The sequence below is a fragment of the Hyaloscypha bicolor genome (assembly GCF_002865645.1).
Source record: "Hyaloscypha bicolor E unplaced genomic scaffold K444scaffold_126, whole genome shotgun sequence".
In the NCBI taxonomy this organism is placed as follows: Eukaryota; Fungi; Ascomycota; class Leotiomycetes; order Helotiales; family Hyaloscyphaceae; genus Hyaloscypha; species Hyaloscypha bicolor.
Window position 1 is genome coordinate 1,762,488 of NW_020194628.1, and position 24,014 is coordinate 1,786,501.

A 24,014-nucleotide genomic window follows, 5' to 3' on the forward strand; every position below is an offset into this window, starting at 1 on the left:
GAATTAGGAAACAGGCCTGAAGTTTCCTTCATCATCCTGTGTCAAGTGACGATCCCGCTCGAGTCAAGTAGAATGAGATTTTGTCACGCCCCCACGTGAGGCGCGTTTGACTGCCTTGCGCTCAGGCCTCTCGTCGCGGTTACCACGCGTCGCTATCGTTCCATAAGCTGCCATTGTCAAGTTTCCGATCGCTTGAGTGTTTTCCATGAGCTTTTGTTATGTACATTTATCTGCGCCGTTCTCATTTTCCGGATCCCCATCATTCTCTTCAAGCGTGAATGAGACCCATTGGAATGGACAATACTACTTCGCAACAAGAATCGAGAGATGCGTTTGCGAGACGAAATGGAGACTATGATGACCCCGGGGCCATGAAAATGTGTAGGTGGCAAAGGGAGAAATTCTTTCCAATTCCTGACGGTCTCATCATTTGCTCCAAAGAAAATGCCCACATTCACCTGTGACAATCTAGTCGTGCAATGACTGACGTTTTCGTCACACAGGGTTTGGGAAACGCAAATCGGAACGCCTCGACAGGCTCGACGAAGGTTATCGGAGGGGGTTATTGAAGATTCGTCGCCAAGGGCCAAATCGCACGAGGGTACAAGACGTATGCAAATCTACCGTCCTGCTGAGAGATAAGTGGACTGAAGGCGGATAGTTCGAAGATTACAAAGTCATCCACGATCGCTTCCTCGAAAAGCTTGATGAAAAGCGAAGCCCGATGTCAACAATCATCTGGTTCGGGAAGTTCAAGGGCCATGAGATGAGACAACACTACAATGCGTCACAGAGATGGGCGTGGCTCAAGGGCAACGATATTGTATGGCAGCCTGATCTCGAGGAAATCGAAGCGAGGTACGAAAAGTGGTTGGGAAGCCGAGTCCCAAGGGCGCCACCCAGTTCGAGAACGGCACCGAATGTCGTCAATCCAAAGGGGAAAGCGTTGGGTACGTGGGACGATGAACCACCAGCATCGAATGAGACGTACGAGCGAGACTCGTTTGTTGCCTCGAATAATTCAACATTTTCGGAGGAGAGTGAGAGGTCAGGCACTCGAAAGACTGACAGCTTGATCGGAGTGAAGAATATGGCGGACCATCAGGACAGAAGATATCCAGGTTCCTCGAGTGCCTTTTCAACAGACTCATCAGAGAAGAGCCTGGCTGTGCTTCCAAGGCTCGCCGACAGCGCCGAGCCGAGGCAGAGTCCCAGGGGGCCTCACAATCGACACAGTGCCCAGTCTGCCGACAGCAATGCGAAAGATAAACTGGCTACCATCTCCAAAAGAAAGTGCGATGCCATGCTCAACCTTTCCCAGCCGCTCCCGCAGTCCGGAAGGAATCGTCCCGAGGTCATCACACCGAGGAAGAGGAAGAGAACCAGCAGAAAGTCCACAAACCCATCGCCTCTGAGCCAGCGCAAAGCAACAAACCGCCAACCGCTCGCAAATATGAATATCATAAATTCCAATACGCCATCTCGCTCGCAGGATGAGAAGTATCTCGCTCAAGGCTCTTCGGGGACTATTGTGGTCCAGATGCCTAATACTAGGAACAGCGTCTCTACAAAGCATTCTCCGAAATACGGAAAGAAGTTAGCTGAGGCTCCGGCGGGGCTAAAGGCTTTCTTTCGCATGTAGAGTCCGTAGCAGGCTCTTCCATTTCCTGTGTAGATATTTCTTTTCCCTCGAGCTTCATGTTTCTGAATCGAGTGTGTCGTCAATCGGCTGGTAGGGCCGTGATCGGAGTACTCACATGGGTCAAGGGTTTTCCATTCGTATTGGGTTTGGGGTGGAGGTCTGGTCTTAGTGATATCCATATTAGCGACTTGTCTTTCTAAGAGATACAAATTTTGTTCTTGATGCCAGTTCTGAAGTGCACATACTTGAAAAAGCTGCTTTCCTAGCCGGGAGAGGACTTGCGTAGAGATGGCTGAGTTGTAATGGAACAAAGGCATGACCTGGTCAATAATGTTGATTCGGTGGGAGATTGTAGAGAGTGAATCAAACTTGACGTCTCACTTCCGGAGGAAATCGTGTACAGTTGGCTTGTCCGTTCTTCTGCGAAGGATCACTTATCAAGTTTTTGCGTGGCAGCGCACGTAGGGAGGGCTTTGCCCACAATACACCAAGGCATTTGGAGGATAGTTCAACCCTGCACTTAACATTACAGGCTCCTTGACGCTTCTCCCATGTATTTATTAGGACATGTGACAAAATCATCACATGCATTGCAATATGACACACCCAATTTTGTGGTCTTGATTGAGATCGCCGAGTGCGCTTGAGTTTCGTGGATGGGATCAAACTATCCGTGACGTTGTGCTCAGAAGATATGATCCAGGGACTCGCTCGGGACTTTGCGGAAGAAAATTGGTGGACATGATGGAAAGAGGGTCCAAGTAGAGAAAACAGACTTCTTCAAAGCGTATGCAGAGCCCTCAACGGAATTACTAACACGACACATAACTCGAGGACACAACGGTGACTCTGTGAGATAGCAAAGACGGAAACGCCAAACAATCAAAAAAAGTTTTCATGCTTGGGATGGGTCCATCGTGGTCGTTCTATTGTTAGTTTCACGAGTTGATGAAGACTCTGAAGAGGTTTAGGAATTCCAAATCAGCATCAAGGTGGGATCTCCCCTGACCTTGATCACTCTGGAAATCATCGTCTGGACTTTAGAGAAAGGAATATCAATTTCCATCTCAGGAGAAGTTCGAAGTTATCGTGGGGCAAACTCCACATGTTCTCCAGATCTGGATCTTGGGGGAAGCCAATCGGTACTACTCCAAGTACCGGACGATCAGATCGGCGCTCAGTCTGACATATGCCTCCACTTTGTCAAACTGCTAAAATGAAATGACCACGGAACGGTCACAGGATGTAAGACCAACCTCTCAAGCTTTGCGTACACCTGCTATATCAAAATGTCCCACAAAATTTCGTACATTCGGAAATCTCTAGCTCAAGGCTGAGAATTGAATATACAACATTTCGGGGAACATTTGATTAGCGGGTCTTGATGAATGTACTAGAACCTCTTTACACTGACATTGTCTGGAACTGGGTTTCGTTGTACGCAGAGTGATGGCAACAGCTCTTACAGCTGCACTAACTTAACTGATTTTGACTGGGAATTTTTCCTATCAGCAATTAAAATTAAGAAAAATATGAGAGACCAAGAAACGGTGATATTCATTTCCCCAATGCTTGGCAGGGCAAAAAAAGGAACCGAGGTCCTTGCCCCACTGTGTGGTAGCTGCTAGAGTTGAGTAAATGCAGTAGCAGACAATCTCGACGAAGCATTTTTCGATAAAAAGGGGAAGGCTGAACTGTGAACGCGAGTTGAGGTAAAGGCCGCAGACTATGTCGAAATTAGAACATAGTTGAGCAGTGAAACCTTACCGAAACAGTTAAGAGTGTCTGGCTAGGGGGAGTCCCTCCGATGCCAAATTCCTAGCCGTATACTAACGGATTCAATTACGAGGTTTGGCACTAAATTGAATGCCAGGAGGGCCAGCTTCTGAAGGAAGAACCAGAAATGATTGTGACGTGAGTGCCTTCATAATTGACTTAGCTCACAATCCAAAATGGAGGTTGGAGCTGGTGGAGGTGTGAGACTTGAGAAGAGGGCAACGTTCGGCGACCGAGGTGGTTGAGCAATGTATCCTGCTTGGGTTGGAACATGCCGGGATGTCGAGATTGTGTTGGTGGTGGTGTGGTTAAAATACCGCTGTCCCAGCAGATGACTTACGTAGCTTGCTGAAGGCCGCTTTTTATTCGTGTTGTTGCTCGGCGGGTAGGAAAAATAGTGAAGTTTTTGAATGTCCTTGTGCGGTGGGAAGTGTCGAGAAATGAATTGGCGTTGCCCTCTTGCATCTTGGCAATTACCCGCACCACGACAGACAGAGTTAAAAGGCAAGAAAAGCTCCTTTCAGCCCCGCGGAGATGGATGTAAATATCGTATTGTTCGGTAAGTGCCGTGCGAAGAATAATTGGGAGAGTTGAGGTGGATTCGGGCGAAAGGAGGTGCTTTTAGTTTTCAATAGCGGCAAGGATAGAAGGTGAACAGGTTCTAAAGGTCGTCAGTGATGAGCCTTTGTCGTATGTGGCTTGCTCAAACTGTCACGATTCAGCGACGACTTCACCGCTGTAAGCTATCTGTAGCCTGACAGCCTGGGCAGGGTACGAGGTGGTCCTAGAAGTGTCACCGGCGGAGGACAGGATTCCGAAAAGAATGCCCCGAGTCCCAAAGTGACGAAGTAGGGCCAGTATCGCAGTAGAGAAGCAGAGAAGGTAGGAAAGTTGTTAGCCCTCGGGTAGCTGGCGGCTGCACTTTCCCCCGGAAAAGTTTGTCTGGCGTTGTTCTAAATTGTAGGGGCCAAATAGCGCCACGGGCAGGCTTCGTTCGTAATTGTGGCCCAATGCGTACAGAATGCTTTTGGGTATGCGCATAGTTAATTGTTATCGAAAATAATATATGGCAGAGAACTCAGCAACAATTCTCAGCTAAAGCTGAGAGTCATGCTATCGAGCGAGAAAGTTTTAGGCCTTAATGGAACGTCGGTGGGAAGTTGGTGTGAAAATACCAAGCTCATGAGGGGTCCTTCACATGTGCGAGGGGTAGAAATTCTCGAGCCTTACTTCTGTTACGTGACCTGGATTGACTCTTGCTGATCGCCCAATTCGGGACTGCTCCAAGAAAAAAGGTTGTGGCAGTGCTGTTTGGCAGTTCGCGACATGGGAAAAAATGGGAAAGCTCGAAGCTTCGAGGCCTCAAACCTCGCCTTCCTCAAATGAGGCGCCAAACATCTCGTCTTCAAGGGGTCGTTTGTGGCAGCTGTCTGTTCTGATTAACCAGATCCATGCACCTTCGACGTGGGACTGTTCCTGGGTTCAGCTCTGCAGGTGTCCGTGGGATATCGGGCCATTGCAGGAGAATCCTCGTACACTACATTCTCATTATGTTGGACGCCTTGAATGTCCCTCCTTTGTCCCCGTATTTCCTTCTTGTTTCCCAGGGATGCTGAGTCTGCAGCGGGGTGGACCAGGGTATTTCTGTCCGAACTCCACTCCATCTGGCCTTAGCACTTGATTGACCCTTACCAGGTATTGTTCCAAGCAAAGTTTCACAGGATCTGCTGTATGTTTCCACGATTCTCTTGCTTCGCATGCTCCAGATGGCAAGTGCTGCATGATCGGTGGCAGTGTCCCTCGGCTTTCACAAAGTATTGACTTGGCATGCGATTCTCCCACTCGGGAGGGAAAGATGTTGTTCTGGACCAGATGGATCGGCGAGATCGCCTCGATCGGCAGGTCAGGGAACCTGGTGCGCGAGGAAGTCAATGGTTGAATTTCGAGATGTTTTTTCAAGGGTGCCAGATGAAAAGGGGTCGTCGCACTCTGTTTGTGAGGGTGACGCTGATGGCCCTCGGATTGGACTACATCTTCGAGTGTGAATCAACTTCGTGGGGTGATCGCTGTCATCCAGGCTCCAACTAATCGGCCCCTGCCGGCTCCCGGATGGCTGTGCCGCTGTCTGTGTCTGTGGAAGACCCCAGCACGAGTCATGAAACTTGACATCTCGAGGGCAGGCCCGACGAAGTGGATGAAGCCCGGAAGGCTGGATGTAGACGGCGAGATGCATTCGCGACATGGGAATCCGTACATTGCTGTTCCACGAAGCCATCCATAATTCCCAATATGTGTGCAGCCGCCGGTTGGTAAAACTGGGCGACGGAATGCCACTCGTCGAGGCAAAGCGACAGCGGACAAGTCCCCAGCCAGCCACCTTGATTGTGGACAGTGGCCGAGACCCCACACAGCATTCAGCTGCATATTGCGTGCCGCCTGCCAGATTGGCGAAGTCGCGTAAGCATTGTCCAGTACTTTCGCACAGTACGAGTACGAGGATAGGATCCTGATCTCTGATCAACGTTGGTGCTGAGTGAGCACTTTGTGTCCGCTGCAGGGCTGCAGCTCCGGGTGATTGAGGACGGGTCTCGTTGTTGCCCTTGGTGCCTGCCCCTCCTTGAATGACACTCCTCCCTCTCCTCCCTTTCCTCCCTCGCCACCCTCTCCTCTCCCCTCTCCATCCTAAACCGTGTCGTGTTCTCCGACCTCCCGCTTTGTCTCGAGTCGAGCGTGGCAGCATGCCGTGCAATTCGCGCGAGCTTTCAGCCTTCAGGGCCGGAGTGCGGGAGCTTCCATCGGGCCCAAACATGAGGCGCGCCGGGAGAAGCATGGAATACCCGTTTGAGCGAAGCTTGCGAACTGGCAGGCGGGACGCCAAATCCTCCAGAACTAGAACTGTGTTGATGGGGCGTAGCGGCGGCAGGGAAGCTGGGGGGGGGGGGGGGAGCGGGCGAGTTTGACAGGTGCACGCGGTGTCGGCCGTGCAGACGGTGGCAGACGGTGCAGCTTTGACCCTGAGTGGCCGGCGACGTTGTGCTTGAGCTTGCCAGAGGAATCGCGAGCCGGGGCATTTACAGGGTCCAGCTCGGTAATCTTTCTTCCTCGATCCATCCGCCGGCATTCGACGACGACATGTCATCGCAGCGCCTTCGTCTCCTCGCCATACGTTCCACCACCACCTCCACCCACCTCCAATCGACCGGGAAATGATGCTGCAACCAAGCAAGCGACTGTGCTACGGACAACCCCCCCCCAAGGATGGCAACCAGAAACCCTGTCATGCGCCCTCGTTGTGGCCGCAGACCCGAAGATCGCCAGCCAGATGAAGTGTGGGCTCTTCCGCGCCATCCATGCTGTCAATCATGACTCGCCGCCCCCCCCCCCGTCCACCGTTCTGGCAGGCTTCTTTCTGCTCCTCTCGGAAATCGGACGTCAGAAAGCTTCGACCTGCATCGTCGGTTTCAGGGGCGGCTTGACCCTTCTTCCATGGCTTGTGGCTGAGACATGTCAAACTCTCGGAGGAAACTTGGGTCGTATCCAGAAGAACGATTTATTCCCAGAGCACCATCATGAAACTAAGTTCGCATGCTTATCCAGAACAACACCAGTGCGGGGCGACGCACAGCTCACGCACTATGACGCTTCAGAACCTGTCAGGAAAGATTTCGTCTCATCTCTGGTATTCCCGAAATAGCGCTTTCCGCTTTTCTTTGTACAACGTCTTCGGTCCCTCGCTCTCGAAGAACGCCCACAGGAGAAGCACTGCGTCAGATGATGAGGCTGGCTGCAGAATAATGCTCACATGTCTCACACTCTCCTGATTGCTGAGATTCCATGGCAGATCTTTCCCAACTGGATCTTAGTGAATACTTCGGCGGCTCCCCAACTGAGTGCAGTTCTACAGTCGAGCACTGATCACGGGCAGACCTGCAGATCCTCGTTGCTCCAATGAAACATTCCTCTATGATGCGCTCTGGGACCTAGATAGGGCTAAGAGTCTGGGAGAGCGAACCTTTGTTGCTTTCACACAGTTATCCAGGCGTGGACGGATATGGTAGCTTTTACTGACCTGGGAGGTTTGTCCCTCGATCTCACTACAAGGTTCACGAGCTTTGATTCAAGGGATGCGATAGGAGCTCTACAGCTCATGACGGCATCTGTGTCATGCCTTTCTCCAGAGAGCGATCTGAACGAGTTCCATGCAAGAAACGTTTGGGGCGGAGCAAACAAAGTAAAAACGGGAAAAGCTCAGAGCTATGGCCATCTGGCCAATTCTGGAAATATCATGTAGCACAAAGGCCTGTCACGGCATTCAGATGTGGCTGCTTTACTCATGGGACGGGTGTTCTAATGTGCTGATATTTCCACAACCTGTGCGGGGACGCCTCGCGGTACAGTACAAGAAGCTTGAGTGACTTTGAACTGTTCTCTACTAGGGAACGTGTGAAGTAGCGCGGGAGCTCTACAATACGGGAAAGGATAGAGTTCGAATTATGAGGATTCTCTTCTTCCACGTTCGGTTCGTTACTGGACTTCGGGTAAGGCTGGCTCCAAAAGACAGCAAAGATGATGCACGAGGATGTCTTGAGGAGGGTCTTGGAATGGGGCTTGCACCCTGCTCACGTCAAAGTCCACACTACCAGGGACCCAGAAAGATCTTTCATGCATGCCAGATGAAAACAGGGTCTCCGACAGTCCAACGGGCATCGAGTTTGCACTGAAGAGAAGTTCTCAGAAATCTGAACTTGCAAGATCTTCTCTTCACAAGAGACACTCTCCCTTCACAGTACTAACAGCATCTCCTCCCTGTTCGCGGCACAGTTTTGAATACATCAAAAATAAAAACGGGCCGCACTGCAGAACTCGGAACTGGTAGGTTTTCGCTGCTAAATGCGACTAAGTCACTGGGTAGCCACTGAAGAGCAGCTCCGCACTGTCCACCATGCAATCTCATTCCCCAAACCGGGCTATCTCGCAAGCCTAACCCTACACCTCACATCTTTATTTCCTTTCCCCAGCCAAGCGATTCCTTGACAACGGCAGAGCTCCGCCAGCGTCGATCATGATTGCCTTCCAATTGTGACGAACCCTGTCAGCATGCCTGAACCCTGTCCTTCCAAGACTGTCAAAACTCGAGAAAAACATTGTGGCTTGCGAAGGGCCTTGAGCGAAACGGACGGAGGATGAACGATGAAGAGCCAATCGAAACTTCCGGATTTTGCCTGATTATTGTCAACCCTGGGGGTGTGCTGAATTCCATCCGGAACTCATGCCAAACTCACTTGACAGTCGTTCATGGACTCCTCTCGGTCTCACTGTCTTCTCATCCTAAGGGCGAGCCCGCGAGCCCCCACTCTGAATGACGGCACACATACAGAGTATTACACAGTTGTTTAGGCTCCACTGCGCATAATTATTTGGAGAGTGTCACACGTCTATGTATGCCGAGGGTGAAGAACAAAGTCAGGAGTCGTGGCGCAGGGCTGGCTGGAAAAGTAACGTGAATCGCAGGAACCATAACAGAAGGCGAGTTTGATAGGTGGCTTTCCAATAATAAGTATAGGCTGGATTCTGACTAGATATATTTGAGGCTGCGAACAAGATTCTGACATGAAAGGGATAAGCCAGCAAGGCTTAAAATTTGGTCACTCTACTGAGGATTGGGCATTAAAGCAGCCCCAGGTCGAGTCCAGACTAGAGTTGTGTCTTTCACCACTGTCGCCTTGTCGACAGAGCACGAAAGCTCTAGCGATCCTGTGAAGATACACCCGTTCAAGTCAGGACTTTCTCATACTCTCTCCATAAAGAAGTCTCAATGCTTACTCATTGATTTGTTGTTGACGTGGGATTGCACACGGAAGGATACCGCTCATACCTCGGCCAGTTATCATTGAGGCTGCTGGGAATTTTACAACAGCACCCTCTCTAAACTGGCCGCTAGAGCATCCATGGATTACCAAAGTACGGTATTATTATCTGTGCCTGAGACGTTGCACTGTTGTACAGGCTGGCCAGGCAATCCCGGTCAAGTTACGACAGCTCACCGGTCCACATCTGTTCACCCGCAGTCTTCTCCAGCTTCACCCATCAGCCAAGTCTGCCAGAACTCGAGATGCCACAGTGCCCGTGGTGATACCATGGCTCAGCATTTGTGTTAATCGAATCGCAAGGCTTCCATCCACAGGACCCGGTCCCCACCATCCGTTCGGCTGGTTGCATCTCCAAACGCGCCCCTGCTCGGCATCGATGTTTCCATCGGGGAATTTCTAGATGCACCTTGCGCACATCCTGGGTCGTGGGTTGCCTTGGAGGCTTGAAGGCTGGGCTTGCAGGCTGGGTGCCCACTGGACTGAGCATTTCACACGCTACTTCATTAGTGCTGGATGTGCCACCGACTACCTTAGCCCAACGACTAATTGTACTAGCCAAAACCCGACCATTCTTCATCCATATTGGGCCGGCCCTGGAGGTTCTCCTCGTGTACTCTCTTCTTCTCCGTTAAGTACCACATATCTGATATTCTGGCCCAGTTACGACAATCTGGAAAGGGGGACCCACTGCCCACTGCCGTCGTAAACTTCTGGTTGACACTCGCCTCTTGAGCTTCCAGAGCCTCACGGGGTATTCATGTTTACTCAAATCACTCTTCTCAATCGAACACTAAGCTGTTTAACTTGAGCACGAACCTTCGTCGTTCTAGCACAACTCTGACGCCACTACAAGCTTCAACTTCATCTTTTTCCAGAGCAAGCCCCTGACGCTTATGTGCTGTGCTTTACGCCCTATACTTGTCTAGCAAATTCCCAGCACCAGCATCTGTGCACCGGCCCGTTGATCTGTCTTCCCAGACCACCGGTCCAAGCACTGATATACTTAAGAGATCCCCTCCACACCTACTTACTTCAAGAGCGAATGTTTCGATACCAATACCACGTTTAACAACATATGTCGACCACCACTCGGTATATATCGCAAGCCGAGGCCAGCACACTTGATCAGCATCGACCATCCGCATAAGCCTTGTGCGCATCTAGGTTTGCTTGGTGTAAGCATCACACTTGGACGTCAGTGACGAGTCACCGGCGACCGCTCGAGGATTGTCACCCAGAGGGCTCACCAAAGGTTAACCTCCAAGCCGCAACGCTGGCCGCCGCAGTCTTAACTCCGCTCCATTTTTGGACGGGACTAAACCCAACTTTGAGGGAGGGAAGCAGATCTTGGGAGGGTACGTACAGGTCTCCGCGCCGTTCTATCCATGCCTTGGCACTGTCATACTTTTATGGTCTGGCATTCTAGTGTCAGGGGTCCTCCATCATATCCTCTATCTACTTTTTGCCATCTCTACATCTTTGTTTCTCCAGTGGCCAAAAATCGTATCTGTCTTTGCAGAAATGTCACCGGATGTCTGCTAACTATGGCAAATCAGATCCTTCCTATCGTGCTGACTTCCCCTCTTCGTTCTCCTTGAGAACAAAAACATCTTCTTCTGGCATGGAATTGTCGCCCTCTCGATTTCAGAGTCCGCAACAACTGAACGAAACGATTGCCGAAGCCTCCAGCATGTCGACGCTGACCATGGGGAGACCACAATTACTCCCTTCTCCGAGTGCTATGCTGTGGGATGAAGGGAGAAAATTGGATCTTCCATCAAGACCGCGATCTCCTCCTGAAAAGATTGAGCTTCCATCTATTCGACAGGTTTGTTACCACCGTTACTACAGACTGCCATATTCTAATTCAATCAGGCTATCCCGGAGATTCAGCTGAGAACTGGTCGAGCGGATGGAGATTACAAAACCGGTTCTGCCATCTCGTATTCCCCAACAGCGGTCGCAGCTCTCATCACACCTCCTGAATACGTCCAGTCACCATCGTTACACAAACGAAGGAGGTTGTCTTCAGATGATGGTCGAGATATCGAGTCAAGAGATCATGTTGTCCCAAGAATGTACAGAAGTCCCTCCAGACCATTGCAAAGGTCCCAAAGTGTAGCACTATCACCAACGGCGTCGGCACGCCGGGTCAATACTCTCTCAACCACCGAGAACTGGGCAGGTTCCAATCGAACCAGCCCTTGTTGTGTGACTCGAGGTCTTCCACTCCCTGACTCTTCCAGTGTCAGTCGATCGGACTGGAGGCCTTCACTACCTAGTCTTCCATCTTTGACTCTCAGCCACAATAATGCTGTTCCACGGGGACGAAGTACCTTCTCGGAATACGCCTTGGAGTCGTCCAGATCTGGAGCACAGACTTACCCACATTTGTCCGGATCCCAATTTGACCCTCCAATTTCTTCTTACCATCCAGCATTGTCATATGGTTATCAACAACCTCGCGGCCAATCCTATTCTGGACCTTCAACGTATCCTCTCACACACGACAGATCGCCTTTTTCGAATAACCACCACAATATCTATCCTGGAAGCAGTTTCTCGTACGGGCTGGAGAGAGATGATGGCAACGACAGCAAGCAGAGAAAGCGGAGAGGCAATCTTCCGAAAGAGACTACGGATAAATTGAGGGCGTGGTTTGTGGCTCATTTGCAACATCCCTATCCCACCGAGGACGAGAAGCAAGAACTGATGAGGAAGACTGGACTTCAAATGAGTAAGCTCCCTTACGAATGTTCTCCTTTCTTCCCACAGTTGATTTTCTGCGGGCTCTTGAACGCCGAGAACCAGTTCCAAATCGGTTTCCGAGTCACAGAAGCTAACTTGGACAGATCAAATCTCGAACTGGTTCATCAACGCACGTCGACGGCAGCTGCCAACAATGATCAATAACGCACGCGCTGAATCTGATGCCAGATCAGCTAGGAGCGGTGATCTTCTTCATGGAGAAAGTACGAGTGATTATGGTGACGAAAGGGAGAAGAGGGGCAGTGTGCCGCTTGGGGATAGTGAGGGCGAGGCGAGTTGTGATGATGATTACGATTTGAGGTCAGGAACAGCGATACAGAGCATGGGGAAGAGGGAGAGCATATGAGGAACGGATCTGTTCAATATTTGGAAAATTGAATGGGCCATTAACTGGAATTAGAAATGGAGATGCATTTCTCAAATCCAACTTTGGTCTGGAGAGCCGCAGGAGTATGGGATTTGCGAAATTGGGATGGGAAAGAGGGGATCAGACTACCAGGAAGAAGACTCAGGGAACAGACCCGAATCACGTTTCACGAAGCTACGGATTATGGAAAAGTACGCTGTAAGATTACGAAAGGGTGAAGAATGGGGATACAATGACTGCGGGGGAGGGGCACAAAAACTTGGGAGCATGCATGCATGAACAGGGAGTTTTATTCGATTCAAGGAACGAGATGATGTCTTACACACAGACCTCGCATTCTCCCAAAAGCTTTGAAATATCTTTTCAGAAATGTATATATATATATTACAACTTATCAAAAGCATTCCCAAACACGCTCATGTACCCCTAATCGTCATATTACAGCACATATACGCTTGAGGCGTTATCAGCACGTTGACCATGGAACGTGATTCTGACTTTCTCTCCAAGATCCAAGACACGGCACAGGTTCAGCCACGAGATGTCAACGCGCCTCTCGCACCTCAATTCCTGCGCGGCTGGGACGCAGACGCAATGCCACTGCCAAGGCTGTCTAGTACAGGACAGTAAAGTATTCTTGCATCCTTGGTGCCTCTACGAGTCCACTCTCTTCCCCCTTCCTTGTTTCCGCCCTTGTTTCCGCCCTTGTTTCCGCGGTTATCCCAGAGGGGGGGGGACAAACGTTAACGCCGATACCCCTTCCCTGTTCTTTTCGTCAACTGTTTCCGTTTTGGCTTGAGCGTCAGTGCATCGCCATGTGGACTTTCAAGATTGGGTTTGCAAGGGTGCCATGATCTCAGACCCTTTTTTTTTTCTCTTTCGGTTGTGGACCCTTGGGACCCGCGAGGAAGGTCCACCAAAGCTAAGTAGTATGCCGCAGCCGCGCATGTGATTCAGCTGGGAGTATTTGTCAACCGTTTTTTAGCTTTGATGGAGCGGTTTCCGAATAATAATGCCAAGAATTGTGACAGGGTGACAGCTACTTATGAGCAGTCCTCCGATGCTTCCGAGGCTGGGTGGGCTATAGGGCCTAGCGGGGTGATGGGTTGAGGCCGGACAGAGATCGTGGGGAGGTTAAACTTGAAGGGCAGAGGAAGGGGTTAGCAGCGAGGGATTGACAACGGCAATTCCGTTTTGAGGTGACAGGTGTGCGTCGCGTGGTTGACAGGCGTTTGAAGCGGTTTTGATGGATGGAGAATAGGGGGTGGGGTATAAGTGGAGAGGAGAGAACCAATTCCACTCAACCGAGGTCAATTTTGTGTCGTGGGCGTCATGTTGGCTTCATCTGATAAAAATGTTTTTTGTTTAATAGCAATTGAATAAATGGGTTTCAGATGGAAGGGATTTAGGAGATTAAAGCTTTGACTTTGGTATGATTTCGTGGGGCTATTTTTGAGTGCAGTGCGTGAGGTCAGAGCGAAGGAACATTTGTGAGGCGGGGTGCTGAGGCTGAATCGACAATTCCGTTACGCACGTACAGCTTTGACGGCGCGGAGGAATGGTCAGCCTCGGAATGTGCCCCAATCATGATGGCAGTCTTGAGATGCAGATCTTCTCGGCACTCAATATTAATACACCATTTCGAATGCAGGCATGGCGTTGCGCCCTACCCCCCTCACATCCCGAGACGTCACAACTCCTGCTCACATCGGTAGAAGGATTCTCCAACCTGCCACAAATCCTTGACGCCTCCATATTCGGATGCACAGCTTTTGGATCCCTTTCACGGTTTGGGAATGGCATCCGAGTGTCCCGGGTTCGGTCCCATGGTTTTCAGCACGACGAGGACCCTGGATTTCCGCGGGATGCGGGGTTCCGGACCACGGCCCATCGCTGAAGAACCAGAGAATGGCAGAAAGGGATTGACGGGAAGGTTATTTCAACCTTCGAGCATCCTCGGCGGTTGCAACAATCCTATGAAGAGAGAACAGGGAGGAAAGCGCTTGAAAACTGTTTGTGCTGGAAAGGGAATGGGCGTGAACACGAAATAAGCTTTGAGGATGTGGCTCAACCCTGACGTAAATCACTGGATCTTAGGGCCTTCTTGCATGACGTTCCTTCTGTCCCGCCCCTGGTCAGCCGCAAATCCGCGTGTGCAGAGCCCTGTGCCGCGCCGAAATGCTCCCTGTAACTGATAACCGCCACCCGTGCTTGGCCCTATGCCGAGTTTTCCGGAGGATCTGGATAGCTGATTGAATCCTGAGATGTTCCCGCGGACGGTGAGTGGCGTGGGAAGGAAGACGAGGTTGTTTGGTGGGCGGAAGTTTTTAGTCGGACATAGGTTTCGGGGCAAAGAGGGCGCAACCTGTCAGAATTGATCGGCGTGGAAGGCGCTGATGCCGAATCGTTAGATGGCATTTTATGCACACTTGCGGGATGGATGGCTGTGGCGTTTTAAGGGTCCGAGGAGCGTTCGGTGTGCAAGGATTTGGGCTTTGGTTGATTGGCCAAGTTGACTTTCCTTCAAGTGAAAGAATGATGTTGAACTGCTTGACGTTCTGCGACACTCCCGCGATTTGAAGAAGAGCATCAATATGGCACGAACCGAGGCGTTGAGCTCAAATTGAGGTTTTGAAAGGTCCTAAGAGGATTGTAGTTGAAAAACTCATTGGTCCAGTGACCGCAACATCGCACTGCTCTGTTTGCATGTTCTTTCCCATCCGCAGATGATGCTGCGGTCACACAGAAAGGAAGACAATTCGCAGCCATCATTTCGACACACTGTTGGGATATCCAGGGTGGAAGGCACTTGCTCGGGTGGAGTGCATCCTTTCTCTATAAATCTCTTGGCGGTTGCAGTACTCGTAGATATGTCACTCGAGCGTATATTTGTTATTTGAGCCAGAATTGAAAGCATCGATGTTATTTCAAGTTCGTCTTCGCAATTCTGCTAATACTTTCCTTTTCCGTTAAGCATCAAGCACTGGCTTTTCTTGCCTTTGATGATGCTGGAAGAAGAAAGGTCACGTGGCGCACTGGTTCAACACAGCGCTTCACGACAGCCTCCTCCCCCTGCTCTCGACAACAACCGTTTCGATCCTTCACTCTACTATCACCTTTCACGCTGCCAAGGTGCTTCCGTTCCTCTCGTCCCTTTTCAGCCCCCTCTTTGCGCAGCGGCTTCTACATGCACCAATTGTTCCCAGCCCCGACTCAGTTTGCTCAGATTGATGATGCTTTGCAGTCTTTGCTCATCAATCGTTTTTGAAGCAGGAGCTCATGTTTATGAACCTGGTTCTACCAATTTCCCGAAACACCACAGTTCGTTCACAGACCTGGAAACTTCAGCCAACAGTGGGTGCCAGCTTTGCCAGATCTTGTTTCGCAATGGTGCCACTCCAATGGAGTCTGGCGGACGCACTCATCAAGGGGATGACTTACATCAGATCTATTATCGAACACATACCAGTACTTTCCTCACCAAGTACCCGCTAGGTCGAGGAGTTACAGAGATTCAGTTCTTCCTGAAGGGTGAGACGGTTGGGCCTTTCGAAAGAGGAGGCTGGGTTGCCCGTTAGCCTAGGTCTATTTGCCCACTATGGTAATTACTTCCTAGTTACCATGTTCTGCAACCCATAACGACCTGTCAGGTTTTATTACCGCCACGTCGGGTGCCGTCCGTGGTCGTCCCATCGCGGACTAACCAGATTCTGAATCTTGCTCTGAACGGATTCACGCATGGACACGAGAATGGATTAACAACCATCTCGATTGCTGCCCAAATTCCCAAGATTCAACTCCGTTGCCCACTTGAGTCATTGATGTGAGTCCGACCGATGACCCCGCATCTCCAAAGATATTTGAGACACACAGAGAACCTGGCACTTTCATGGCCTTGTCTCACTGCTGGGGAACTCAGGCTCGTTTTGTTCTCGACTCGGACAGCCTGATTCAACTTCTAGGTGGTATGGACATGAATGGTTTGTCCCCAACTTTTCGCAATGCTATCAAAGGTGACGAGAGCCTTAGGATACCGCTACTTGTGGATCAATTCTTTATGTATCCTTCAAGACGCCTACGACGACTGGGACAATGACTCAAGTAGGATGCAGGAGTACTACATGAACGCCATCCTGACGATAGCTCTTGATGGCACGAAAGGCGACCACAATGGTTTTCTCGACCGACACAGGTTGTCGGGTGAGAATGTTTTCGTTGCTCCATTCTGCAGTATTTCTGGAGTTGATGGGAGCAAAATGCTTTCTCCCACCAGCTCAGATAATGAATTTGTGTATTTGTCTCACAAGAGAAGCCCCCGCGCTGGCCAAAGTTCTGGTGGATATCTGGCCAAACGTGGCTGGACACTCCAAGAAGATATACTCGCTGCGAGTGCCATTCATTATGAGAATCAAGGACTTCGTTGGGATTGTCAAAAACATCGATAGTTTGAGGGTTTAGACGGCGAAAGCAAACCACGGATATCCTGAAGTACATGTTCTTGCGAAGCCTTGGAAACGTGATCTGACACTCCGCGAAGATAGATCCCCAGCGATTTCGGGCATTGTCAGTGAGGTTACGAAACGGACAGCGTTCACCTATAGAGCTTGGATATGGCTTGAAGATATTCATCGTGGCTTGGCATGGTATATAGACCGCGGTTCTGTCAGAACAGAGAGCTATATCGCCCCATCTTGCAGCTGGGGATCGATCAAGGCGCCAATCAATCGTTTGACTCCTCAGGTTTGCATACGCCATGTTAAGAGAGAGAATTTAAACCTGCCGCCGCTTTATGAGCCTCCTGTTGCAGTAAAGCTCATTACTTGCAATGTTGTTCCTCGAGGAAAGGATCCCTTCGGTCAACTAACTTATTCTTCCATGGTCCTGTGCGGTCTTTGGCTTCCATTCTCGAAGTGGAGGTCTAAACATCCGATTCGTGTTGGGGCATCATTTGGAAACTGGTTCCGGCAAGGAGAGAAACCATGGACTTTGATTGCAATTTTGGCAGCCGTTGATCAACTATGAATGCGACTCCTAGGAGTATATAATTATTGACTCAGACGCCAACATTCTGGATGGCCTTTATCTTCTTCATATATCAACGTCTCACCATTATCTTGACCGCACACTTAATGAATGCCATCAATTGATTGATTCTGATGCCGGCAAATACGGATGGTCAGTTCCGGAGAGTTGGCCTTGCAATTGCTAATGTTGGCGAATTCGAAGAGGCTGCCCAATGGGAGATGAGAGAAGTCACGATTGTTTAATTCTTGCTCGACGATCGATGCCACCTGTTCAGCATCACATTCAATCCACCAACGGCTGGAAATGGAGAAAGGTAAATTGTTCCCCAGCCATCACTGGGTATTGATGGTGTCAGGCTCAAGGAGACATTTTCTTCCATGACAGGATCACAACGCTTCATGGGTAAGATACAGTTGCAACCTGTCATTTCGTTGCCATCAATGGTGACATGAGCACTCCCTCCTATGTTGAGGCATGTGCTGACCATGAGAGCAGACTTTCGGACGAAATACTGAAACTTCTCGATCGACGACTTCAACCCGGGCATCATCTCCTACCCTCAAGAACACAAAATTGCGACGAGTAACTAAGCTCTTCGTACCCCAGTTGACACATTCTGGATGCGGTGGTATGTTGAGTGGAACCCAAAATCGCTTGAGCACGATCATCGTGAATTTCGACAGCAGAACGGTTGACTGTTGTGTTGGTAGGTTCGACATGGTTTCTTTTGCAGACTCCAGAACTATGTTCACACCAATGATCTTGTTACTGAATTCATTGGATATCGTTTAAGTCCGGAGAATCGAGGTGCGGAGATCTTCGAATTTCGAAAGGGTGTTCAAATACTCGATATACTGAGAAGCGTTAGCATTTTTTTTAGGGGTTTGTGGTTTGGCATGCATTCACATCGTTTTGCTCCGTTAATTCCCAATCCAGTTCGGTAATGAACGTGCGTGATTGTTGGATCAGTTTCAAACTGTTCAAAGAAACTGTTGGAAAGTGAAATTCGCTGTAAGGATCTTCTTTAGGCGGTGCTGCTAGACCGTCTTTGAAAGACTCGCGTTTGATGTTCTTCCTTGATCTTTGCGCTTCCTTGATCTCAGCGAATTCTCGAAGTTTGAGAACTCGCAAGTTCCCACGTCTTGCGTTTGCAACGATCGGTAAATCTCGAACAACGATGCCACCTACTTCCAATGTCTGCAGGTTGGAATTATTGTCCAGCACCAGCTCCAGCGTATCCGATACATCGCTGGGTCCCTGAGGGTGCCATACAGTACGTATCTTCCTTCCACGCCAAATTTCGAGCTTCTTCAGCCCAACAAGTTCTGTCACTCGTCGGTTCGCTAGAAAGGTTTGGAAGTATACGCTATATGAAAGTACTGGAGCCGCGATAGATCCCAGATGTTGTCGAATCTTTCCGACTTGTACACCCTATGGCAATCCTCAATCCTCAATTCCCGAACTGGAGAAAGTCTCCTACGCCTTGGGCGGAAAAAAATCTAAACCAGTCTCCACCAGGGCCGGAGACTCGAGATTTCTGCAGCTCATGAGCAGCACATTGTTGAAAGGTCTGCCTCATAACTCCACCGCCACCTAGTTTGGAAAGCCTTGATGGACACAGGATTTTCTGCGGGAATTGACAAGTTCACGCCGAAAATCAGCCGTGAAGGCGGAAATTTCTTGAAGAGATCAGGTCGGTGAGGGCTTGAGGCATGGGCGAGCGTTCCCATTGCACCCCCCCTCTCCGCCCCTTGGTGGCTGTAAAATTGTTTCATAGAAGAAACGTCGGAGAATTGGAGGATATCCACCGTCAAATCTTGGACACGAGGGCACTGTGATATGAAAAGGGCGGCCTTGTCACACCCGAGGAGTTGCTTTGCAACTATTCTGGCTCTGGTGGAAGATCTCCTGAGTGAAGTTGTTTCAGACGAGTCGGCAAAGGAAAGAGAAAGATTTATCCGGCCACCAAAATTTTCACAAAGATGAGAAACAGGGTCTCTGTACTGAGACTCTCGAGGCGGCTTCCAGTGCGAGCAACTTCGTCGCTAGCGGTTGGAATTGCTATCACCGAGGGATCGGCCATGCTGAGCTCACCCTTGCTTGAAATTATATTTCCTTTCGTACAGGTTTGGAAACAGTCTGTCAATCTTATGTTGGAAGTTGATGTTATTGAAGATTCTGCTTTCGTTTCCTATCTGGTTTTCTCTGACATTGGATTTGAGGCAGTAGTTGCGCCACATCGATCAAGGTAACAGGGGATAAAAGTCATCACCACCTTTTTCTCGACCCTCTGGATTTTGGTTAATACGGCGTCCGATTTAATAACACATAAAGTCAAAGAAGGAATGGCCTTGAAGCAGGGGAATCTTTGGACCGACAACGTCGAATTGTGAAACTGAAATCCATCCTTTGAACACGTGATCGCGCAGTCCTCAAGTGGATTAGAAAGAGGGAAGCTTACGTCTCTGATCGGCCCCTGTTCATGTTTCCTATTAAAAAACATATGACGTTAGAACAGCTTACTAACTAGATAACCGTGTTTCGAAACAGATTATCTAACCCTGCCCTTAGTGCGTGTCCTCAATTTAAGTCCGACACAAGTCCCGACTCTCATTAATCCGACACACCACGTTCTGTTTCAACGCTCGCACTCAATGACGTTGAGTGACGCCTTACTTGATATTGTTTAGATGCGGGGGAACTTATTCCAACTGTGTTGGCGATAAATTGAGGACGGTAAGACTAGTGAGATTGAGAGGAGCTTCATCGAGCGATCAGCCTCCTCTTTGATGACGAGTTTGAGGAGTTCAATCAAAGCGATACATTTCAGTAGAAATTCATCTGAAGTAAATAGCTACGGTACGCGGCCTAAACGGCGCAGTTCAGTCTTATGGAGTATATAAATCACTAAGTGCTTTTCTATGCATTCGTTCCTTCAAACTTTGCATCACACAGTCTTTATCGTTTCAGGGCATTTCAAGCAGTACAAACAAGCATTCAAAATGAAGTTCACGCACCCTGCTCTTTTGGCTTTATTCAGCACGACCACAGCACTTCCTTTTTTTCATGGCTCTCATCCCTCCCTGAAGGAAGGCTTGCTCCCAAGACAAGAACCCCTTCCAACTACTCCCACGAACTCCCCACCCTTCACCATGCCCTCAGGAACAGGTTTCGGCGGTTTCCCTGCTTTCCCAACAGGAACAGGGATGACTCCACATCATGGCGGCCATGGGGCCGCCAGCCCTTCTGGCTCTGTTAAGCATCACAGCGCAGGTCCACACCCTCGACCCACGAAATCGAAATCGAGAAACGTGCCACGCCAGTTCCCAACCGCCACGCCGCCCAGCTACGGCTCGTGGCCGACCGGTGTGAATTCCGACAATGGGGCGGGTTTCCTTGGAGGTGGAGGATCTGCTCCAACTGGGTTCCCGACGAATGGCAAACATCCACACCACACGGCTCCTTACCCATCCCCGTACCCCACACTTTGATTCTCCTGGCATTGGGACAGCCCCCTTTCGCCGTTTTCGGCTGGGAGGGGGGGATCTTCTTGATCTTCCAGTACGACCGGCTCAGGCTTCCCCCTTCCCAACTGCTGCTCCTTCAGCATTCGGGACCTCTGTGCTCAATTTCAAGATTGATCTATTCTGGGGAGCTTGTCTTCTGGAGCGAGTTAGTCATCTAGGCTGTTTGGAGATTGGAACGGTGTCCTGCTTTATGACAATGTTATTTTGATTTTGAATATATATACTGGGCGGCGTGTTGCCCTTTCCCATCATGATGTCTATCATACACCGCAGTGGTATCTATTTTTATTCATTTTACATCCCGTGCCCCTGAACGCCGAACAGCAAATTTCATGTTAATGTCTTCCCTGACATACCCTATGCGTCTAATCACTTGGCCGTCCTTTTGAATTCCCGCTCTCATTCATGCTTCATTTCAAGGATGCTTCCCATCCTCAAACGGAAACTTCATCTTCCTATGACACTTCTGCCTCTCCGCCCACTCCCTGATCCTCTCCTTCATCCAGACACTCTTCCACCTCTTGTTCTCATCCCCTTCCACATGCTTCACACCGAGCTTCACATCATCCGTGCCCAGCACGCATTCTTCCCCTTTCCACTGTGCTTGTAAGCATTTCGAATCTTTCTTGCAGGCGTCGACGCAGTCGGCGTAGGAGTGGACATCGTCTGCGGTGTGCCCTAGCGCCATGTTGTCCCAGTCATCGAGGTTTTGCGGGATCAGGTCGGAGACGAGGCCGTTGAAGAGTTCTTCGAACGTGAGCGGTTTCTGCGTATCAAACATATCAGCAAACTGCCCTTCGACTTTTGGTAGTCATCTTCTGTTCCTGGAATATAATACGTACAGTCTTGTCTTTCCGCTCTGCTTCGAAAGCTCCCATTTGCGCAGCCTCCAGCGGCGACACATGGTGCATCGTCGACACAGGCGCGCACCAATGAGTCCCATCAAACGGAATCGAGCTCTGAGGTTCCCCCTGAATCGTCGGCCACGAATTTATAAGCTCCATTCCATACTCCTTTAATATTTGGGCAAGGACGAAGTCGGAGCAGCACTCATTCTGCATCTTGTAGTCCCAGCGGCCGGCGGTTCCGTTGTGTTGGACGACGAAATTGCGCATCGCGGCGCCGGACAGAAGCATCCCGCTTCCGCCGTGTCCAAATGGGAGGTTGTTGATATATGATACAGAGCCGAGGTATGACTCCCTCGTTGGGTCGAGCTTTGCGAGCCATTCAACAAGGGTTGACCAGATGATGTAGGTATCGGCGTCGACGTGGAGGTACCAGTCCATGTCTGGGTTCAGATCCCATACCTTCTCGAGGATATGCAGCTTCTTGTACTTGTCCAGTGTCCAAGCTGCTACTATGTCTGAATTCCGCGGATCTTTCATCCCCTTCAGGAATTCAGCAATTCGAACTGGGTCTTTGAGCTCCAGTTGTTTTCGATAGAGGTCGAAGTCTGGGTTTCCGTCCATCACTTCAGCGGGGACGGTGTCTAGACAATCGTAGACTTGGCGATCTCCTAATTTATGTGCGAGGTCTGAGAAGAGGTAGACGTTGGGTGCACATAGTAGCGATGTCTGCAATATTGTGGGGACCCGCTCCAAAATCTCAGTCGCTCCAGTGTTGACAGTTATCACAATCCGCTTTCCACTTCTCAAGCCTCCGCACACCTTGTCGACGAGCTTCTGGTCCTGGCCTGCTTCTTGGAGGCCATGATTGGGAGGCTCATACTTGCCCTTTCCTGCTCCTTCATCCTCCTTAATCGGTTCCTGGTTCGGCATATCTCTGTCATGATCGAGAGGCTTTTTCAATCTGTCGTCGGGAACCGTCGTCTGATCTGTCTCACTCCAAGTCTGGTTCTCGTGCCGCAAGAACCCCCATCGCTCAATCGACGCTCTGCCGGCTCCGCCAGGCAGCGACAGCCGCACAACGACCAAGAAGACGATGGCGGGCAGCAGAAACCGGAATCTCAGGAAGCGACCAGGAGGACGTAAGGTCGTAGGGCTGAACATGGAGAGGAGCCAAGCCGGCTTCCGAAAGCCCGGTGAAGACCGGATGGTGGGGGAGGGAAGGGATACCGTGTCCAGCGGGTGCGACGACGAGCGAAGATGACGGTCAGCTACTGCCAGACGATAGGTCTTCTGGTAAAGGGACTGGACCCATAAGTCAGGCATCGAAATCTGGATCTGAATCAGAAGAAGGGTAGCATGTTTGCTTCTCCTTCTCTTCCCGGAGTCGGGCGGCGTCTAGGTGAGCTTATGAGGGCTGGCTGGGCTGGCTGGGCTGGCTAGGCTGGTTGCGCCAGGTGGGGGCTGCAGTGTGCCCACACCCATGCCTACGCCCCCAACTATTCTCGCAAAAACCAAGCCAATCTGTTTTGAGCGGCGACAGCTGAAGGTCAGGCATGGGCGGGCAGCTGGGACCGGATCTGCGGGCTGGTTCGCGGTGGTTGCGGTTCGCAGCGTTGTCGATCCCTTCCTGGCGCTCGTATTGTTGCAACCGGTCAGACTGAGGCAGACCTCGGGCCAATTTTGCATGGGCCGATATTAAATTGAGACGGAGCAGAGTTCACCTTCCGAAACGAGGGAATTTTGAATTTGGCTCCGGGCAGGTCTAAGTTCAAATCCACGTCCAAGTCCAGGTCCAGGTCCAGGTCCAACCTCTGGACCAAGTAAACAAAATACGGGCAAGCTTTGGCTGGGGAGAGGAGGAGGTTGTTGAGTGAGGCTGCTGACCAAGTCCGTTCGGTCAGCAGCCGCGACGAGGTGAGGTGGTTGGCCGCATGGCTGGCTGGCTGGCTGGCTGCATGGCAGGCCGCAGGCAGTGCCGGACCGGGAGACTGTGCCATACAGTACTACGTACGAAAGGGGGTTGGAAGAAGTCAAGAGCACCCCCCTGGTTCTGCCACCGCTAAAAGTGGTAATTTGTGGGGCTAAGGCCAACATCCTATAGTATTGATTGGCCCAAACGTCTCACCGCCTTGCAGCGGGTGCTCTTGACTTCTTGGAACCCCCTTTCGTACACCAGACCTAGAAAGCGAC

The 24,014-nt window shown here is 50.4% G+C and overlaps 6 protein-coding genes across 6 annotated transcripts; 4 read left to right on the top strand and 2 right to left on the bottom strand.

Annotated features, from left to right (window-relative positions):
* Positions 1–31: 31 nt before the first annotated feature.
* K444DRAFT_100004 (uncharacterized protein) lies at positions 32–1,824 on the top strand. Its single transcript, XM_024870242.1, has 3 exons — positions 32–381; positions 504–610; positions 662–1,824. Exons 1-3 carry the CDS (start codon positions 279–281, stop codon positions 1,640–1,642), a joined length of 1,191 nt encoding a protein of 396 aa, XP_024732084.1. The 5' UTR covers positions 32–278; the 3' UTR covers positions 1,643–1,824.
* A 3,497-nt stretch (positions 1,825–5,321) lies between these two features.
* On the bottom strand, positions 5,322–6,227 carry K444DRAFT_634029 (uncharacterized protein; the record flags this gene model as incomplete). The annotated part of the gene is made up of 1 exon (XM_024883692.1): positions 5,322–6,227. The coding sequence occupies one exon, from the start codon at positions 6,225–6,227 to the stop codon at positions 5,322–5,324; it is 906 nt and encodes a 301-aa protein (XP_024732085.1).
* Positions 6,228–10,578: 4,351 nt separating this feature from the next.
* Positions 10,579–12,375, top strand: K444DRAFT_100132 (uncharacterized protein). The gene is made up of 3 exons (XM_024870245.1): positions 10,579–10,643; positions 10,845–11,116; positions 11,164–12,375. Exons 2-3 carry the CDS (start codon positions 10,910–10,912, stop codon positions 12,199–12,201), a joined length of 1,245 nt encoding a protein of 414 aa, XP_024732086.1. The 5' UTR covers positions 10,579–10,643; positions 10,845–10,909; the 3' UTR covers positions 12,202–12,375.
* Positions 12,376–15,311: 2,936 nt separating this feature from the next.
* Positions 15,312–16,212, top strand: K444DRAFT_100166 (uncharacterized protein). The gene has a single exon (XM_024870246.1). It carries the CDS (start codon positions 15,427–15,429, stop codon positions 16,000–16,002), a length of 576 nt encoding a protein of 191 aa, XP_024732087.1. The 5' UTR covers positions 15,312–15,426; the 3' UTR covers positions 16,003–16,212.
* Positions 16,213–20,058: 3,846 nt separating this feature from the next.
* On the top strand, positions 20,059–21,175 carry K444DRAFT_100198 (uncharacterized protein). Its single transcript, XM_024870247.1, has one exon. It carries the CDS (start codon positions 20,371–20,373, stop codon positions 20,938–20,940), a length of 570 nt encoding a protein of 189 aa, XP_024732088.1. The 5' UTR covers positions 20,059–20,370; the 3' UTR covers positions 20,941–21,175.
* K444DRAFT_696891 (glycosyltransferase family 31 protein) lies at positions 21,169–22,754 on the bottom strand (the record flags this gene model as incomplete). The annotated part of the gene is made up of 2 exons (XM_024887912.1): positions 21,169–21,742; positions 21,819–22,754. The coding sequence occupies 2 exons, from the start codon at positions 22,752–22,754 to the stop codon at positions 21,392–21,394; spliced, it is 1,287 nt and encodes a 428-aa protein (XP_024732089.1). The 3' UTR covers positions 21,169–21,391.
* Between the last annotated feature and the right edge of the window lie 1,260 nt (positions 22,755–24,014).

Coding starts and splice junctions, on each gene's coding strand:
- K444DRAFT_100132 (XM_024870245.1), top strand. CDS start 10,910: ATGGAATTGTCGCCCTCTCGATTTCAGAGTCCGCAACAACTGAACGAA. Junction 11,117..11,163: donor AGCTTCCATCTATTCGACAG/GTTTGTTACCAC, acceptor TAATTCAATCAG/GCTATCCCGGAGATTCAGCT.
- K444DRAFT_100004 (XM_024870242.1), top strand. CDS start 279: ATGAGACCCATTGGAATGGACAATACTACTTCGCAACAAGAATCGAGA. Junction 382..503: donor CCCCGGGGCCATGAAAATGT/GTAGGTGGCAAA, acceptor TTCGTCACACAG/GGTTTGGGAAACGCAAATCG. Junction 611..661: donor ATCGCACGAGGGTACAAGAC/GTATGCAAATCT, acceptor GAAGGCGGATAG/TTCGAAGATTACAAAGTCAT.
- K444DRAFT_100198 (XM_024870247.1), top strand. CDS start 20,371: ATGCATTCGTTCCTTCAAACTTTGCATCACACAGTCTTTATCGTTTCA.
- K444DRAFT_100166 (XM_024870246.1), top strand. CDS start 15,427: ATGATGCTGGAAGAAGAAAGGTCACGTGGCGCACTGGTTCAACACAGC.